A 19,242-nucleotide genomic window follows, 5' to 3' on the forward strand; every position below is an offset into this window, starting at 1 on the left:
TCTCTGGACAGTGAAGCTGAGATCAGACTTCCTGTGTAACTCTCCTAGCCTACCAGGATGCCTCTCATAAAGGGAAGACATATAAATTTGGCCTGATGTACAAAGATGCTGGAACAGCCAATTCTACATACAGCACTTCCACGTTCATCAAGGGAAACCTTCAGGAAAGGTGAAGATGCTTCTAGAAGGGACTGGACACCAGTGCCCTTATTTGTTGCCTTTGGGCTTTTCCTCCAAGGGTAACAGTGACCCAAACTGACTGACTGTTCCAATCAACAGGAGAAAATGGTTCCAAGGTCACCAACGTCAGGCAAATTCACTTGAGGACCTATCTGTGTGCTTTGACAGACAAAAACTGCTTATGTCAAGGATACTGTATTTCAGAAAAACAATCACATTAACAACTAATAACAGTGTAAGATGCTGATGTGTTGAATGCTACTTTAGGAAAATATGCTCAAATGTAGGGAAAAAATTCTGATAGAAAACTACATATCAATTATCTAGCTAGCTATCTAGAGACATGGGCTCATTCATTTTTTTTTTTTTTTTTTTTTGGAGACGGAGTATCTCTCTTGTTACCCAGGCTGGAGTGCAATGGCGCTATCTCGGTTCACCGCAACCTCGGCCTCCTGGGTTCAGGCAATTCTCCTGCCTCAGCCTCCCGAGTAGCTGGGATTACAAGCACGCGCCACCACGTTCAGCTAATTTTTTGTATTTTTAGTAGAGACGGGGTTTCACCATGTTGACCAGGATGGTCTCGATCTCTTGACCTCGTGATCCACCCGACTCGGCCTCCCAAAGTGCTGGGATTACAGGTGTGAGCCACCGCTCGAGGCCGGTCTGATTCTTTTGCTCAGGATGGAGAGCAGTGGGATGATCCTAACTCAGTGCAGACCTGCTCCTGGCCTCAGGTGATCCTCCTGCCCCAGCATCCGAAGTGGCAGGGGACACAGGAGGACACGGTTACACCTGCCTTTTTTATTTGCTTGTTTTGTAGAGTGAGGGTTTACATTGCCCAGGCTGGTCTTAAACTCTGGAGTCTTGCTCTGTCAACCAGGCTAGGGTTCAGTGATGTGATCTCGACTAAATGCAACCCCTGCCTCCTGGGTTCAAGCAATTCTTCCATCTCAGCCTCCCGAGTAGCTGGGACTACAGGTGTGTGCCACCACATGCGGCTAATTTTTGTAGAAACCGGGTTTCATCATGTTGGCTACACTGGTCCTGAACTCCTGACCTCAGGTGATCCACCTGCTTGGACTCCCAAAGTGCTGGAATTACACGTGTGAGCCACCAAGCTGAGCCACAGACTTTGTTATTAAATAGCCTAACCCAAGTGGGGTGCCGTGGCTCACACCTTTAATCCCAACAACTCTCAAGGCCAAGGTGAGAAGATGGCTTGTACTCAGGAGTTCGAGACCGGCCTGGGCAACATGGGGGAGGGACTCCCCCCCTCTTCCCCTCCCCCGCCATCTCTACAAAAAAATACAAAATATTAGGTCAGGCATGCACTGTGCCTGGCTAATTTTTGTATCTTTTGTGGAGATGGGGTTTTGTCATGTTGCTCAGGCCGGTCTCTCACTCCTGATTCCAAGCCATCCTCCCACCTCGGGCTCCCAAAGTGCTGGGATTACAGGGCCCAGGCAGCCTCAATTTTCCTTTAAGCAGTCCCCCAATGTCGCACGCTTGGATAGATTTTATTTTTTTAGACCGGGATTACCTCAGTCTCGCCAGCTGGAGTGCTGTGGTAGGATCATAGCTCATTGCAGCCTTGAACCTTGGGGTTCAAGTAGCTGGGAGGCTGAGGTGGGACTACCGAAATGGGGTCACACTAGTTTGCCAGGCTGCTCCTGAACTCCTCGCCCGGAGAAAACTTCCCACCCTCCAGCGTCCGGACACACTTTTTCTATTTTTGACCCACATAAACTCTGTGCTGGGTCACAGTTTGTTACCTACCCTTCTCCAGCCAGCAGCACACAGGACGCAGCGAACGGTGGAGGTTACCAGGCTCTGCTCCGCGGAGAAAACAACACAGCTCCTAGGCAACACACTTCCGCGTGAAGTCGCCGAAGGTCCGCCTCTGTGACGTCGCCGGAAGCCCTTCTCTGTGCGCCGGAAGCGGGCCGTCGCCGTGACGTCGCCGGAGGCGCGCAGCGGCCGTGACGTCGCCGGAGGCGCGCAGCCGCCGTGACGTCGCCGGAGGCGGGCAGCCGCCGTGACGTCGCCGGAGGCGCGCAGACGCCGTGACGTCGCCGGAGGCGGGCAGCCGCCGTGACGTCGCCGGAGGCGGGCAGCCGCCGTGACCTCGCCGGAGGCGGGCAGCCGCCGTGACCTCGCCGGAGGCGCGGAGCCGCCGTGACGTCGCCGGAGGCCGGCCCCTCACGCGGAGCCAATCGGAAGTAGAGGCGGTGCTGCTGGTTCTTCCAGCAGCGCGCATGTGCAGGTGATGGAAGGTGATGTTGATGGAGGCAGCTGCAGAGCTGGCAGTTCCGCATAGACAGGCTCCCGCCTGGCTTCAGTCAACTATAAGCTCCAAAGAGGAGTTTTAAGATTTCACAGTCTGCAGGGCCAGGAGCGGCAGGAACCTGACGCAGCGAGCAGGTGCTGCACACCAACCTCCCGGCGCCTGGTGGGCACAAGCGCAAGGTCGCGCAGAGGAAGCTCCTCAATGGCCAGTGAAGGGCTACCAGCACCACTGCTACCCCGGCCACGTATTCGCCTTACCTCAGCCTAGGTACGTGCGACCCCCAATACCTTTCCCAGCCAGGGACCCCAGGAGCGTCCATCACCGCTGCTCATCCTGGGCTGGGTCAGCACCCTCTGCGGCTGCCTCCCATTAGGCAGCTGCACCCCCCAGCTTGACCTTTGATGGCTGTTGCAATAGCCGTAAAGCCTTTGCAACTTTGTAGCTGCTGCCCAGGCTGGAATCCAAGAGTAGGGGGTGGGGAAGAGGCTCTCTTCCCTACCCTCCTTCATGATTCCTGACCACCCCATCCTTCTTCCCGTTTCCTTTGATGTTATTTTGTTACAGCTTTTTAAATATATTTTTTAAATTATTTAACCCCTGGGGGCAGAGACTGAGGAGGGAGGATGATAAGGGAACCCGGACTCTCTATGATGGAAATAAAGAGAAATAACCCCCCCAAAAAAAAGAAGAAACAAAGGAAACATCTTTATAAAAATGTAAGGGATTGGCCAGGTACTGTTGCTCACACCCGTAATCCTGGCACTTTGATAGCCTAAGGCAGGTGGATCACAAGGTCAGGAGTTCGAGATCAGCCTGGCCAGCATGGTCAAACCCCGTCTCTACTAACAATTAGCCGGGTGTAGTGGCACGTGCCTGTAATCTCAGCTACTTGGGAGGCTGAGGCAGAAGAATTGCTTGAATCTGGAGGATGAGGTTGCAGTGAACAATAATAAGGAAATGATGCTGTTCTTTGTTTCCTTTTGGAGACAGGGTATTGCTCTGTTGCCCAGGCTGGAGTGAGGTGGCACAATCGTTTCTCACTGCAGCCTCAACTTCCTGGGCAGGTGCAAGCAGTCCTTCCCCTTCGGCCCCCCAAGTAGCTGGGATTACAGGTGCATGCTACCAAGCTTGGCTAATTTTTGTATTTTGTATAGAAACAGAATTTCACCATGTTGCCAGGCTGGTCTCAAACTTCTAGTCTCAGCTGTCATCCACCCTCAGCTTCCCAAAGTGCTGGGATTACAGGTGTGAGCCACTGTGCCTGGCTATTGCTGTTCTTTTCAAACACATTTTTACCTTTTTTTTTTTTTTTATTGCTAGGAGTTTTAGTGTTTTCTATGCTGGAATGCAGTGGTGCAATCTTGGCTCACAGCAGGCTGGTCTCAAACTCCTGACCTCAGATGATCCACTCGCCTAGGCATCCCAAAGTGCTGGGATTACAGGTGTGATCCACTGCGCCTGGCAATTTTGCTCATTTTAGATACTAGAACTTTTTAATTAAAAAAAAAGATTTTGCCGGACATGGTTGCTCACACCTGTAATCCCAGCACTTTGTGAGGCCAAGGCAGGTGGGTTGCGATGTCAAGAGATGGAGACCATCCTGGCCAACATGGCGAAACCCCATCTCTACTAAAAGTACAAAAATTAGCCGGACGTTTGTCACGCATCTGTAGTCCTAGCTACTTGGGAGGCTGAGGCGGAAGAATCGCTTGAACCCGGGAGGCAGAGGTTGCAGGGAGCTAAGATTGCACCATTGTGCTCCAGCCTGGCAGACTCCGTGTCAAAAAAAAAAACACACAAAAATTTTTTTTTTTTTTTTTTTTTTGAGCTGGAGTGCAGTGGCCTGCTCTCCGCTCACTGGAACCTCTGACTCCTGGATTCAAGCCATTCTCCTTCCTCAGCCTCTGTAGTAGCTGGGACTATAGGTACATGCTACCAGCCCCAGCTAAGTTTTGTATTTTTAGTAGAGATGGGATTTCACCATGTTGGACAGGATGGTCTTGATCTCTTGGCCTCATGATCCACCAGCCTTGGCCTCCCAAAATGCTGGGATTACAGGTGTGAGCTACCACCCCTTGCCAAAAAAAAATTCTATTTTGAGACAGAGTCTCACTCTGACACACAGGCTGGAGTAAAGTGGGCCAGTGTTTTCATATGTACTCTTGTAAGTGGGTAGAAGAGGCTGGGACCTCAACATGATGGGAGGTCAAATTTTTTTTGAGGCAGGGTCTTACTTTCTCACCTAGGCTGGAGTTCAGTGGCAAGATCATAGCTCACTGCAGCCTCAAGCTCCCAGGCTCAAGCGATCAAGGGGGGCTGAGACAAAAGAATCACTTGAGCTCGGGAGGTGGAGTTTGTGATGAGCCGAGATCACGCCATTGCACTCCAGTCTAGGCAGCAAGAGTGAAACTCCAACTCAAAAAAAGTGTTTTCCAGTGGAACACAGTGGCTCACGCCTGTAATCCCAACGCTTTGGGAGGCCACCGTGGGAGGATCAGTTGAGGCCAGGAGTTGCAAACCAGGGTGGGCAACATAGCAAGACCCCGTCTCTACAAAAAATAAAAATACAAAATTAGCCAGGCATAGTGGCACACAGTGTAGCCCTAGCTATTCAGGAGGCAGAGACAGAAGAATTGCCTGAGACCGGGAGTTCAGAACTACAGTGAGCTATGATTGTGCCACTGCACTCCATCCTGGGTGACAAAGACAGACCCTGTCTTTTAAGAAAAATAATCATAAGATTGTGTTTTGGCCTCTGTTCCCTGAAGTCCTTCTGCTTTCCTGAGGATGTCAGCATCCATGTGGATGAGCATGCAATTTGCCTGACTCACTATCCCACATCTTCCTCAGCTCTGATGACTTTTGCTTCCACTCCCCTTAAGCTGCCACAGGAATGGCTCTTGTGACGTCTTTCAGATGGCTACATTTCTGAAATCCTAAACTCCAACATTCTTTCTGCTTGCCCTCTGTGGCAGATTATAGTTTCCAAGGTGGTGGCTGCAACACGTTCTGCCATCCTCTGTGCCCTTCATTTTTAAAAATTTTGAAATTTTTGATTTTTTCAATTTTTTGTTTATTTATCTTTATGTTGTGAGACTGGAGTGTCAGTCTGTCACCCAGGCTGGAGTGCAGTGGTGTGATCTTGGCTCACTGCAACCTCCATCTCCTGAATTCAAGCAATTCTCCTGCCTCAGCCGCCTGAGTAGCTGGGATTACAGGCGTGTGCCACCATGCCTGGCTAAACTTTGTGTTTTTAGTAGAGATGGGGTTTCACCATGTTGGCCAGGCTTGTCTCAAACTTCTGACCTCAGATGACCTGCCTGCCTCTGCCTCGCAAAGTGTCTTGATTACAGACCTGAGCCACCACACCTGGCCTAATTTTTAAATTTTTAAAATAGGAAGCAGTAGAAACTGTGGGGTACTAGATGGGTGGGAGGGAAGAGGGCTGTGGGTTGAAAAACTACCTATTATGTGCTCTACTCACTACCTGGGTGCAAAATACCCTTGTAACAAAGCTGCACATGTATCCCCTGTATCCAACACAAAAGTGGAGAGCTGGTGCAATGGCTCACACCTAAAATCCCAGCACTTTGGGAAACCAAGTTGGGTGGGTCACTTGTGCTCAGGAGTTCAAGACCAGCCTGAGCAATGTGGTGACACCCTATCTTTACAAAAATACAAGAATTAGCCAGGCATGGTGGCGTGCACCTGTAGTTCCAGATACTCAGGAGGCTGAGGTGAAGATTGCTTGAATCCAGGAGGTCAAGGCTGCAGTGAACCATGATCACACCACTGCACTCCAGCTTGAGTGACAGAGTGAGACCCTGACTCAAAAACAATAAGAGTAAAATAAAAGTTGAATGTTTTTTGAGACACTCTTGCTCTGTCGCTCAGGCTGGAGTACAGTGGCACAGTCTGGGCTCACTGCAATTTCTGCCTCCTGGGTTCAAGTGATTCTTCTGCCTCAGCCTCCTGAGTAGCTGGGATTACAGGTATGCACCACCATGCCCAGCTAATATTTGTATTTTCAGTAGGAACAGGGTTTCACCATATTGGCCAGGCTCATCTCGGAAGTCCTGACCTCAAGTCATCTGCCTCCCTCAGCCTCCCAAAGTGCTGAGGTTACAGGTATAAGCTACTGCACCTGGCCAAAAGTTACATTTTTTTCCCCTCTCGATGTGGACTCTCACTCTGTCATCTAGGCTGGAGTACAATGGCACGATCCTGGTTCACTGCAAACTCCGCCTCCTGGTTTCAAGTGTTTCTCCTACCTCAGGTTCCTGAGTAGCTGGGATTACAGGCACGCATCACCACAGGCCAGGTAATTTTTCTATTTGTAGTAGAGAGAAGGTTTTGCCATATTGTCAGGCTGGTCTAAAATTCCCAGCCTCAGTTGGTCCACCCACCTTGGCCTCTCAAGGTGCTGGGAACATAGGTGTGAGCCACCATCCCCAGACAAAACTGGAATTTTTCTTTTTTTTTTTTGAGAAGGAGTTCACTCTTGTCACCCAGGCTAGAGTGTAGTGTGATGTCGGTTCACTGCAACCTCCACCTCCCGGTCCAAGTTATTCTCCTGCCTCAGCCTCACGAGTAGCTGGGATTACAGGTGTACACCACCACGCCTGGCTAATTTTTGTATTTTTTTAGTGGTGGCGGGGTTTTACCATGTTGGCCAGGATGGTCTCAGTCTCTTGACCTTGTGATTTACCTGCCTCAGCCTCCTAAGTGCTGGTATTACAGGTGTGAGCCACCATGCCTGGCCTTTTTTAAATGTTTATAGAGATGGGAGGTCTCATTATGTTGCCTGGGCTGCTCTCAAACTCCTGACCTCAAGTGATCTGCCCACCTCATTCTTTCAAAGTGCAGGGTTATACGCATGAACCACCACACCTGGCTGCCTTCTGGCTTCTTAATAATAGCATGTGCTAGGTGTGGTGGCTCAAGCCCGTAATCCCAGCACCTTGGGAAGCTGAAGCAGGCAGATCACCTGAGGTCAGGACTTTGAGATCAGCCTGACCAACATGGTGAAACCTCATCTGTACTAAGTAAAGTACAAAAATTAGCGGGGCATGGTGGCAGGCACCTGTATGTAATCCCAGATAGTTGGGAGGCCGAGGCAGGAGAATCACTTGAACCCGGAAGGTGGAAGTTACAGTGAGTCGAGATTGCACCACTGCACTCCAGCCTGGGTGACAGAGCAAAATTCCTTCTCAATGATAACAACAATAGTAATAATAATGGCATGTGCTCTTCTTCAGACATGACCTTAGCATTGCTCCCATGATGAGGCGAGGTCTGTGCTCCTTCCCCCTGAATTCAAGAAGGTCTGTGACTGGCAGGAGCGATTCAAGGTAGGTCATAAAAGGTGACACCATTTCTCCGTGGTCTTCCTGGGATGCTTGCTCTTTTTACCCAGTCACTATGCAGTGAGGAAGCCAGATCACAGGGAGAGGCCACATTTTGATCTTCCAATCAACAGTCCCAGCACAGGTTTCAGATGACAGTCAACATCAGTAGCCAGACATGAGACTGAGAAATGCTTTGCGATGACCCAGCCCCAGCCACTGCAACAGCATGACAGTCCCCGAGTGAAAATCACACCTACCTGAATCCAGTCAGCACGCAGAACCATGAAAAATAAAAGTTGTTATTTTTTTCTTTTTTAGATGGAGTTTTGCTCTTGTTGCCCGGGCTGGAGTGCAATGGCATGGTCTCGGCTCACTGCAACCTCTGCCTCCCAGGTTCAAATAATTCTCTTGCCTCAGCCACCCAAGTAGCTGGGATTACTGGCATGTGCCAGCCACCACACCCAGCTAATTTTGTGTTTTTAATAGAGATGGTGATTCTCCATGTTTGTCAGACTGCTCTCGAACTCTCAACCTCAGGTGCTCCACCCACATTGGCCTCCCAAAGTGCTGGGATTACAGGCGTGAGCCACCACATCCAGCGTGATTGTTATTTTAAACGCCTAAATTTTGGGGGCTATATATTATGCAGTAATATTAACTTAAATATCCTCCTTTCCTTCTAGCTTTTGAATCTCTTACTCACCAAACCTAGTCTTTCTTGGAAGACTTTCTCTGCCTCAATGTTTTCCCAGTGGACCCAGGGAGAGGTAGGTTGGGTTTTCTTCCTACTCATTATGGCTACTCAGAGACCATTTCTTCTTCTTCTTCTTCTTCTATTGCTTCTTTGCCTTCCTCCTCCTCCTCCTTTTTCTTCTTCTTCTACTTCTTCCTCCTCTTCCTCCTCCTCCTTATTCCTCTTCTGCCTCCTCCTCTTCTTTTTCAACAGGATCTCACCTCCCCAGGCTCCAGTGATTCTCATTCTGCTGCTGCTGCTGCTTTTGTTGCTGCTGCTTCTGTTTCTGCTGCTTCTGCTCTTCTACTACAGATTCCCGTCCTCCTCCTTTTCGTCCTTCTCCTTCTCCTCCTCCTCCTCCTCCTCCTCCTCAACTTTCTCCTTCTTCTCCAGAGAATCTCACTTTGTCACCCAGACTGAAGTGCAGTGGCATGATCTCAGCTTACTGCAACCTCGACCTCTCAGGTTAAAGTGATTATCCTGCCTCGGCCTTCCACGTAGCTGGGATTACAGGCACATGCCACCATGGCTGGCTAATTTTTATAGTTTTACTAGACATGAAGTTTCACCATGTTAGCCAGGCTGGTCTTGAACTCCTGACTTCAGGTGATGTGCCTGCCTTGGTCTTCCAGAACGCTGAGATTATAGGCATCAGCTACCGCATCTGGCCCTACAGTCACTTTTAAACCTAGAATCCAGAATCATGTTCCTGGTTGGTGGAGCCTACTCACTAGACCAAAAGACAGGAGCGTGTACATTTTAGAATGGGCACTCAGTCATGGGATGATTCAAGGGATGGGTGCGATAGAGACACTAGAGTAGGTCTGGGCACACCCCAGTTCCTCATTCTGACTCATCTGGACAAGTAACTATTCTCATTTGAAAGTGAAAAGTAACAAACTCTCATTTGAAAAAATGGGACCAGGCATGGTGGCTCTTGTGTGTAGTCTCAGCACTTTGGGAGGCTGAGGTCAGGAGTTCGAGACCAGCCTGGCCAATATGGTGAAACCCTGTCTCTACTAAAAATACAAAAATTATCCAGGTGTGGTGGCACATGCTTGTAGTCCCAGCTACTTGGGAGGCTGAGGCAGGAGAATCACTTAAACCCAGGAGACAGAGGTTGCAGTGAGCCAAGATTGTGCCACTGCATTCCAGCCTGGGCTTCTGACCAAGACTCTCTCTCAAAAAAAAAAAAAAAAAGGAAAAGGAAAAAGTGGGCCTGGCACAGTGGCTCACACTTGTAATTCCAGCACTTTGACACCTGTAATCCTAGCACTTTGGGAGGCTGAGATGAGAGGATTACTTGAGGCCAGGAGTTTGAGACCAGTCTGGGCAACATAACAAGGTTCCATAACTACAAAAAATTTAAAAAGGTCTCAGCAGAAATGGCAAGAGATTTGGGCAAGAACCGGGGTGATGAACTCTGTCCTGTCTGGGTTGACCCCTCTGGACGTATAGACTATGACCCTGGTCTTTTCTTTTTCTCCAGGAGCTCATTGCCAAAACTACAGAAAAGCTGTACACGGGATGCAGCCAGAATGACCAGGTGCCTCTAGCCCCTCCACCCCACTGCTCCATGCTGTCCCAACCTTGGGGAGCCCAGGGAGCAGTTAGAGCTCAGCAGTGTCCTGGCTCCCCAGGGAAGCAACACGTCGGCCTTTCAGAGCACCTCCTCCTCCTCGCACAGGTGATCACGCACCTTAGGTTGTGGATGCAGCAGACCTTCTCCACTCTCAGGCCTCCTCTGGGATCTCATCAGGAAGATGGCAGATTGGACAGAGGTGTGAGTTCCTGAGTGACACACAGGGCAGAGAGGTGTGATGGCAGCCTGAACAGCAGACTAGGTAGCAGGGGCGAACAGGGTGGGGGTGTCAGGCCTTGCGGCACAGGGGCATGCCAGAACTCTAGGATCGAGGCAGAGCAGCCAGAAGTGGGGCATTCCCTGCAGGCCCCAATACTCCCATGCCAGTCTAGCTCAGCAGGCAAGAAAGACCCACCCTTCATGGGGCCTGGTGTGGTGGCTCACAACTGTAATTCTAGCACTTTGGGATGCACAGGTGGGTGGATCATCTGAGGTGAGGAATTCGAGACCAGCCTGGCTAACATGATGAAATTCTGTCTCTACTCAAAATATAAAAATTAGCTGGGCGTGGTGGTATGCACCTGTAATCGAAGCTACATGGGAGGCTGAGGCAGGAGAATAGCTTGAACATGAAAGGCAGAGGTAGCAGTGAGGTGAGATTGCATCACTGCACTTGGCCTGGGAGACAGAGTGAGACTCCATCTCAAAAAATAAAAAATGAAAGAAAAACTCACCATTTGCAGATTTGAGGGCAGGAAGCTAAGGAATAGCTTGGCTATGCCTGGAGCAGCCAGAGTCACTCCCACCCTGCCTGTGCGCCACATCTCCCATCCCATGCTCTGGTCCCCACCCAGGTCATCTGGCAAGGCCCGGTCACAGGTAAGTCCAGACCACAGCCAAGACCCGGCCACAGGAAAGGCAAGTCAAGGCACAGGGCCTGGCAAAAGGCAAGCAAGGCGCAGGGCCCAACCACAGGCAATGCAAGGCCCGGCTCAAGGCACGACCACAGGCAAGGCGCAAGGCCCGGCCACAGGCGAGTCTCAGCCTCGGGCATGACCCAGCCAAAGGCAGGGCCTGGATACAGGCAGGGACCGGCCATGGGCTGGGCCCGGCCACAGGTAGGGCAAGGTGCCAGGCAAGGCAAGATCTGGCGCAAAACCCGGCCACAAGCAAGGCAAGGCAAGGCGCAAGGCCCGGCCACAGGAAGGCAAGGCCCAGCAAAAGTCATGGCCCAGTGCAAGGCCCAGAGAAAGGCAAGACCTGGCCACAGGCAAGGCCCAGCCACAAGCAAGGCAAGGCGCAAGACCTGGCCAAAGATAAGGCCTGGCCACAGGCAAGGCAAGGTGCAAGGCCCGGCCAAAAGCAAGACACGGCCACAGGTAAGGCCCGGCCAAAGGCAAGGCAAGGGCCGGTGCAAGGCCTATTCGCAGGCATGGCCTGGTGCAAGCCGCGGCCAAAGGAAACACAAGGCACAAGGCCCGGCCAAAGACAAGGTCCGGTGCAAGGCCAGGCTGCAGGCAAGGCAAGGGCCACTGCAAGGCCCGGTCATAGGCATGACCTGGAGCAAGACCCGGCTACAGGTAAGGCAAGGCGCAAGGTCCAGCCAAAGACAAAAAGTGTCTCGAGGAACTCAATTGTGTTTCATATAATTGTATATATAATGCTTAGTGGATTTAGTTGTATCAGCCTTTTTTTGTTATTTTTACTATTTTATGACTATTTCATGATAATTATTTTATATAAAAATAAAAGTTTTTCAATTCACACAACTTTTTGAATAATTCTAAGACAGATACTTTACATATACATGTACATAAATAACAATGTATCCATATCTCTGCCTCCCAGATTCAAGCAATTCTCCTGCCTCAGCCTCCCAAGTGGTTGGGATTACAAGTATCTGCCACCATGCCTGGCTAATTTTTGTATTTTTAGTAGAGATGGGATTTCACCATCTTGGCCAGGCTGGTCTCAAACTACTGACCTCAGGTGATCTACTAACCTCCACCTCCCAAAGTGCTGGAATTTCAGGCATTAGTCAAGGCACCTGACTGCTATTTACACAATAATGATATGCATAATTATCTTCAATAGTGTATAAAAGATATTTTAACACAGTTGTCATACTGATAGATTTTGTTGTCGTTTACCATGATTTAATAAATCACCAATGTTTACACGTAGTTGTATTAATAAATTACAGCTACTTTGGGAATTTAGGTGATTTCTATAAACTTAACAAACTTTGCTAGAAATTGAAAAAGTAAAAATCTAAATGTCACCCTTTACATACTAACAGACATTAAAACAATTACATACTTTCTAAAAGCCAGCGTATCCTAGAAAAAGATCAAGTGGCTGTCTTTTTAATCAATCCATGGCATTGTAAATTAGTATGTTTTCTGAAGTGTCATTTGATCAGCATTGGGCTTCGAAAGATAGATCCAAAAAAGTTAAGAAAAGGTGATCATAGATACATATATGGAGAGTTTTCCAGAAATGTTGTTCTTTGAAACATTTAAATGTCAAACACTTCTTAAAATATTGTATATTATCTGCCTAAGTGTAGAGAAGAAAGACTTTCTAGTATTCTAACTTTTCAGTAAAACTTCAATGCCATGTTATGTAGAATGCCCTGTATTAGACAGAAATAAACAATAAGCAACTTATGAGATGCATAAAAAAGATATATTAGTTGCAAATTCTAGTGCTAGAGGCTAAAAAAGTTACCATCTATTATGCTACAACTGTGTCATCATGCAGAATAGGTAAGAGGGAAAAATTGTATTTCATTACCTAACCAAAACTTACTGTCATTCAAGTGAAACTATCACACGTTTATTCATTATGAATTCTATGCTACAGACTGTTCTAAGTGCTTCACATGTTCTAGCTTAATTCTCACAGCAACCCCATGACATAAATAACATTTTATACTCATTTAAAGGTTAAGAAACCTAAGAACAGGAAACTTCAATAATTTGCCCATAGCCATACTCAAATTGTAGGGTTTGAACCCAGGAAGTCTGTCTCTGAAAACGGTTTTCCTATCAGTGACATTAAATATGTTGCCACAGTATGTTCCTCAGCCACTGAACTGCATGCAGTATTTTGGGGGAAATGCTTCTTGCATGCTGGCAGAATTGATTGAAAGTTAACAAAGCTTTCAAGTGTGGTGCAGGATTTTGTTCCATTTTATAGAATAATGATTCTCACCTTGTCCCACATCTATACTACTGTCCAACTCTATATCAATGACATCACAAAAAGCCTATTGCATGCCCAGCCAAACCCCATAACAAAGGCACTGTGCAATTCCTACAATGAAGTGCAGCTCTTCTGTTCAAAGCACAGAATGTCTCAGAGGGTGTCATGTGTGTGCTTCTCTGGTTACTCACAAAATGAGTGCCTCCTATGGACTTTCCATACTGGTAGGGATTGGAGCCAAAATAGTAGCAAACCTACATGTTCTGCACAAGTTTCAAAAATGAAAGTAAATTTAAAAAAAAAACTCAAAACTCAGTCCTTAAGGAGCTCATGGTCTAGTAGGTGATACAAAGGAAGGGACAGTCATCCTGAAAGTCTTCCTAATAGAAGTAACACCCAAGCTGAAATCCAACAGAAGAGGGTAATCTTATGTTTTCTGAGGGTAAAGTCCACATGACAGCGGTTGCCATGACAAAAGATTTTGGGACCTGGAATAGTAGCTCATGCCTGTAATCCCAGCACTTTGGGAGGCCTGGATGGATCGACTAGTCGAGCCGAGAAGTTCAAGACCAGCCTGGGCAACATGGTGAAACTCTGTCTCCACAAAAAATACAAAAATTAGGCAGGCATGATGGTGCACGCCTGTAATCTCACCTACTTGGGAGTCTTAGGTTGGACGATCGCCTGAGCCCAGGAGGTAGAGGTTGCGTTGAGCCACTGGCTCTAGCCTGGGTGACAGAGTGAGACCCTGTCTCTCTCTCTCAAACACACACACACACACACACACACACACACACACACACACACACACACACAAATTAGTTATGTTCTCCTGCTGGATTGATGCCCTTCTGTTTCATCTAGGTTAGAATGCTTTCTGAAATGCAGATGTGCCTATATTCCTACCTGCTTAAACTTATTATGGGATTTTGATAATCTACAAGAAAGTAGTTACACTCCTCTGTATGTCTTCCAAAACTTTTGAAGTATTTGATGCTCAATGTATAAACTGTTCTTCCCTCAAATGCCTTGGATTTTAATAAGAGTGAACTATTTATATTTCCTTAACTTGCCACAATAACCCATATGTTTATTGTTTTTATATAATGTAATTACCCTGTTAGTAGAAATATAAATAAATAAAATCACTTTAAAATGATAAGTGGCATTGTCCAGTAGAATTGAAGATCCACAAATTTTATAACCCAGATATTCCACCTATCGGAAGATCCTGTCAGGAAAGAGAACCTCTTGACTATTTACATTAGCAGACGTGCTCACAAAACCAAAAAAATTCCAAGTGTACATCAGCAGAAAATGAACGAATATATTTTATGATGCACCATGTATCCTCCTTTGGGTTATCCACTACAAACTCACTCTTGATTATTTACAGAAATAGATTTGGACCCTTTAAATATTTTTTTTCTTTGCCAAGTGTTAAGATGTCCATCTCTGTGAGTAGAAGACATTGGAGAGAAATTCCAAAAAAGTGCTTCCAATCTGCTTTGGAAATGACATGTCTGGTATCTGGCCCAGAGGGTATGCCCGGGTACACCAGTTCCCAGGTTCTGTAGCTCAGGCTGCTGCTACAACACTCGCTTCTTCATCTTCATGGTGGCCGGGAGAACTCAGCAGCCAAGAGCTTCTTCCGATACTGGACTTTTTTCAAACTTGCAGTGGAGCCCCTCTGAGATGACATTTCTTACCAAACAGCTTTACAAGTGGCCCAGAAGGCAAGTTTCTGGGGAGTCCTGAAGTGTGGATTTACACTGTTTTTCACATGCAACACCACAGAGACTTGTTAACATTCAGTGAGGCCAAGGTAGGAGGGAACTGTTCATTGGCTTCTCAAACTTCACCCTGGAAGCAATGGCACTGCCTTATATGTGCTCGTCACATATTATTTAGACTTCTTCTTACATTTTACTAGACAATATTTCATTGTTCAAATTGTTATAATTCATCATTCTTTATATAACTTTCCCTATTCACATTATTATATGTTTTCTCTGTCTTGACGGACCATGAATCTTACTTTCATTTGAATAAATGCTCTCTATCATCTATCTATCTATCTATCTATCTATCTATCTATCTATCATCTATCTCTATCTAGCTGAACCCCTGAAGACTTGTGAAACAAAATAAAGTACCATAAAAATATACAGGTATGATTTCACTCATATAAAATAGTAAACTACATCAAACAAAAACGTAAATAATATAGCCATGTGTGATGAAATCATAGCAGGAAATAACGATAAACATACAGTTCAAAAAAGTGAAAAAGCACACTGTCATGAGTACATGGGGGACCCAAAGATGTTGAAAATACTATTTTCTTAATACAGCTAGTAGGTTCACAAATGTTCATTACTATTTTTCTCTATCCTTGTGTGTTATATGATAGTGTTTTATATAAATAAGATATTTTTAATAAGTTTCTTATGCTACAGTGATTACATTTACTAAAAGTGTGATTTAATCAGTGTCCCAATCAGAGACAGTGATCCTCAGCCCTGGAAGGTGGCAGGGCATAAGCCTCTGGCTTGGAGCAGTTGTGCACATTCCCCAGTTTGTTCTATAACATACTGATGTTGTCCTATGTGTGAGGTGACATGAACAGATTAGACTTGATTCTCTGATAATGCCAGATGAGAGTTTACCATATTTACCCATTCCCCTTGGATGTAATACAGGGTTTAATTCTTCCATTTTAGAATAACCTTGTCTATAATTTTTTTTATTTTTAGTCCATAACAAGAAAATAAAAGAAAAATAGATATGCAGATAAATATATGAACACTCACATGAGTATATAGTGTCCAGCTTTATTTCTAATATACTGTTTAAACTTCATCAATATCCCCACCATGAGTCTTTCTGAGTGATACACCACACATTCAATGTGGGCTCTCTAAAAAATCCTCTCAGGCTGCTGCTTTCAAAGCCTCTGCAGCTGCCTGCAACAGCAATCTTTCTCTTCACTTCTCCCCTGGCTTTGCAAGGATCCGCTTTCATTTCAATATCAAACAGAGCATCAGAAATTCCTGAAAATGACTCCCTTGAATACTTGCTGTGGCTGCTTGGAGCATGGTCGACATGCCTGTTGGTAAAACAGGATGGTGTTTATTAGTTGCCTCAATGATATCACAAGAGCATGCTACAGTTTTAACACTGAATATTTCTAATTTGACAATTTGAACAAGTCACTTGTCAACTGAACTTCCACATTCAGTTATCTCTAAAGACTAGTCTGGCCAGGGAAGGTAGCACAAGCCTGTAATCACAGCACACTGGGAGCCCGAGGTGGCCTGATCACAAGGTCGGGGTGTGAGGCTAGCGTGGAAAGCATGGTGAAACCCCAAATCTACTAAAAGTACAAACAATTAGCCAGGCATGGTGGTGCACAACTGTAGTCCCAGCCACTCAGGAGGCGGGAGAATTGCTTGAACCCAGCAGGCAGAGGTTGCGGTGAGCCGCAGTCACACCACTGAACTCCAGCCTGAGCTACAGAGAGAGACTTGGTCTCAAAACAAAATGCTAGTCTATGAAATATGTATTAATAAATTATATTTTCACTTTGAGCAAAAACTTAAATGGGTAAGTGGTTCAGTGCTACAAAAGTAACAACAATATAGGAAACAGCAATCATGCTTGATACCAGAGTATTTAGTTACAATTTCCAAATTCTTCAAAATAAACTACACACAGTTGGTATTAGTATTTCACAGAGTAGAAAACTGAGGTCTGATAAATCAAGTGACTGAATTTTCTGTCTCAAGGCACATTACAAGTAAGTCCTGATTTTTAATGCATTATAATAAGTTATAGCACAGCAGTGGTCATTGAAGTCTTGTTTCTGATTAGCCAAACTTCTATTGGTTTTTTGTTGTTGTTCTTTTTTAAAAAGTCACACTATCATGTTTGAATACTTAACTTAAAATGTAAAGAATCAGCAGAAACAATTTGGTAATGTTTCACATGACCACGGCAGAAGAATATTTTATAAAACAAGCTAAGAGAGTTCATGCAATAGACCAGAAAGAGAGGAACAAACTCTGAAATAGCTAAATAAGCTCCAGAGTGGTAGCTCATGCTTTTAATCCCATAAATTTGGGAGGCTGAGGTGGGAGGATTGCTTGAGGCCAGGAGTTGGAGACCATCCTCGGCAACATAGGGACAGCCTATCTCGAAAAATAAAAGTACAAATATTAGCTGAGCATTGTGGCACATGACTAATCCTAGTGATTTTGGAGCCTGAGGTGGGAATATTGATTGAGCCCAGGTGTTTGAGGCTGCAGTGAGCTAAGATTGCACCACTGACCTCCAGCTTGAGAGACAGTGTGAGAACCTGTAGCTTAAGAACAACCATGAAATAAGCGGGGGCGATGGGTAAGTTGAACATATCCTGCCATTGCCCAACCAATCAAAATTCCTAAAACATCCTCTTATTCCTGAGCCCGACCCTCTGATAATCCCTGGACAGAAAGACAGAGCCATTTCTGGCTGTCCAATGACCTAACCCCTTCTGCAATACATATACGATCAACCTGCAGATAGTCAATGTTTGGCAGAAAAAAAAGGAATAGTCAAGGTGTAGGAGGAAAAGCACCTCTAAATACCGAACATAGGAAAGAATAAATATATGTTGATTATATACATTACATATAGAAGGATTGACTGGGTTTTGTGTATACATAAACAAAAATATATTTAAAATAGGAAAGGGGCTAGAATTATACACATAAGAATATAACCATGATTTTATATTTTTCTGATGGAACTAGGGAGATACTTAATTTCTACTGTGGCTTACTTGATCTTTACGTTTTCTAAAATATCCATTATTTTAAAATAAGAAACAGAAAGACACTGAAAATAAAGATATGCAAAAATTATCTTACATTGCATGACAATGTATTATATTTATCATTTACTTCATATATTTTGAAATGTTCTAATGGCTTGCAAGAAATCAACTATGATATTTTTCCACGGTACAAAAAAAGAGGAAAATTGACATTCTAAGAGGGACTTATGTTTTCTTTTCCTACCTATAAAAAAGCATATCTGAGAACCCTGAAGATCGATAAATGCTCATTACAGAAACATAAACATCAGGTGATCATTAATTTCTCAAACAGATTGGAATGAGAAATAAGGTGAATATAGTTTTAACTTCATGAAAATGTATTTCCATACACAAAATAGAATTTCAGAACAAAACTGAATTTAATCAGCCATCTCTGGGGATTGGTCCCAGGACTTCGATAGATATCAAAATTTGTGCATACTCAAGTCCTGCAGAAAAGACACGTATATATGAAAAGTTGGCCCTCCTCTTCTGTGGAATTAACAGGCGGACAGTGAACAAACCACTCAACAGATGAAATGGATATATCAGTATAATAATCCAGACGGCAGTCAAAATTATTTGATATTTCATCTTTTCAGGTGATTTTCAGAATAATTTAAGCACAGCACTCTCAGAGTCGACTAAGACTTTCTGGATTACGTTGCTGTTCCTCAGTGAGGAAATGTAGCTGAGTATGTGGAATCTGAAGCCGCACCTGATCCCCTTGGGCTAAGTGGCATAACACAACTCTCACCACATGCTTCATGCCCTTTGACACCCTGGTCTTCACATTGTTAAGACAGTGAAGTAGGCAATAATATAAAACAGAAAACAATTCCAGAAACCGTGTCTAAGAGTCCAAATGGAATGTAACAGTTTTGTTTTACTTTGTTTTGTTTTTAGAAACACATTAATAATTCTCTTACCTTACATTTTTCGTTAGTTCTTTATTAGCTACATCTGAGCTTCTCAGATTCAAGCTCATGTCCTGAGTATCATTCTGTGATGAAAGTTGTAACATAACAAAGCTGAACAAAAAATAAT

At 45.5% G+C, this 19,242-nt stretch overlaps 3 protein-coding genes across 109 annotated transcripts in view; 1 reads left to right on the plus strand and 2 right to left on the minus strand.

The window, feature by feature from the left end:
• Positions 1–2,082, minus strand: part of LOC144576556 (uncharacterized) — a 537,019-nt gene extending 534,937 nt beyond the window's left edge. For all 38 annotated transcript variants that reach the window (XR_013527075.1, XR_013527049.1, XR_013527037.1 and 35 more), the window contains exon 1: positions 1,957–2,082. The gene's annotated coding sequence lies outside the window, so the exon portion shown is untranslated. The remainder of the gene's footprint in view (positions 1–1,956) is intronic.
• Positions 1–19,242, plus strand: part of LOC108590407 (uncharacterized) — a 105,923-nt gene that overhangs the window by 81,298 nt on the left and 5,383 nt on the right. For 14 of the 26 annotated variants that reach the window (XR_013527087.1, XR_013527086.1, XR_013527093.1 and 11 more), the window contains 2 exons: positions 8,499–8,582; positions 10,038–10,329. Coding sequence is in view for 14 of the 26 variants with exons in the window: in XM_078350316.1 (XP_078206442.1) it covers positions 8,499–8,582; positions 10,038–10,329 (376 nt within the window). In the remaining 12 variants the exon portion in view is untranslated. Of the gene's footprint in view, positions 1–2,441; positions 2,735–6,669; positions 6,789–7,725; positions 7,819–8,133; positions 8,353–8,498; positions 8,583–10,037; positions 14,170–14,775; positions 14,912–19,242 lie in introns of those variants that run through there. The other 12 variants (XR_013527088.1, XM_078350323.1, XR_013527089.1 and 9 more) reach the window with 10 other exon arrangements.
• LOC103790484 (uncharacterized) overlaps positions 1–19,242 on the minus strand; it is a 135,925-nt gene that overhangs the window by 43,234 nt on the left and 73,449 nt on the right. The gene's annotated exons all lie outside the window — the stretch shown is intronic.

This window comes from Callithrix jacchus, chromosome 15, assembly GCF_049354715.1.
Source record: "Callithrix jacchus isolate 240 chromosome 15, calJac240_pri, whole genome shotgun sequence".
In the NCBI taxonomy this organism is placed as follows: domain Eukaryota; kingdom Metazoa; phylum Chordata; class Mammalia; order Primates; family Cebidae; genus Callithrix; species Callithrix jacchus.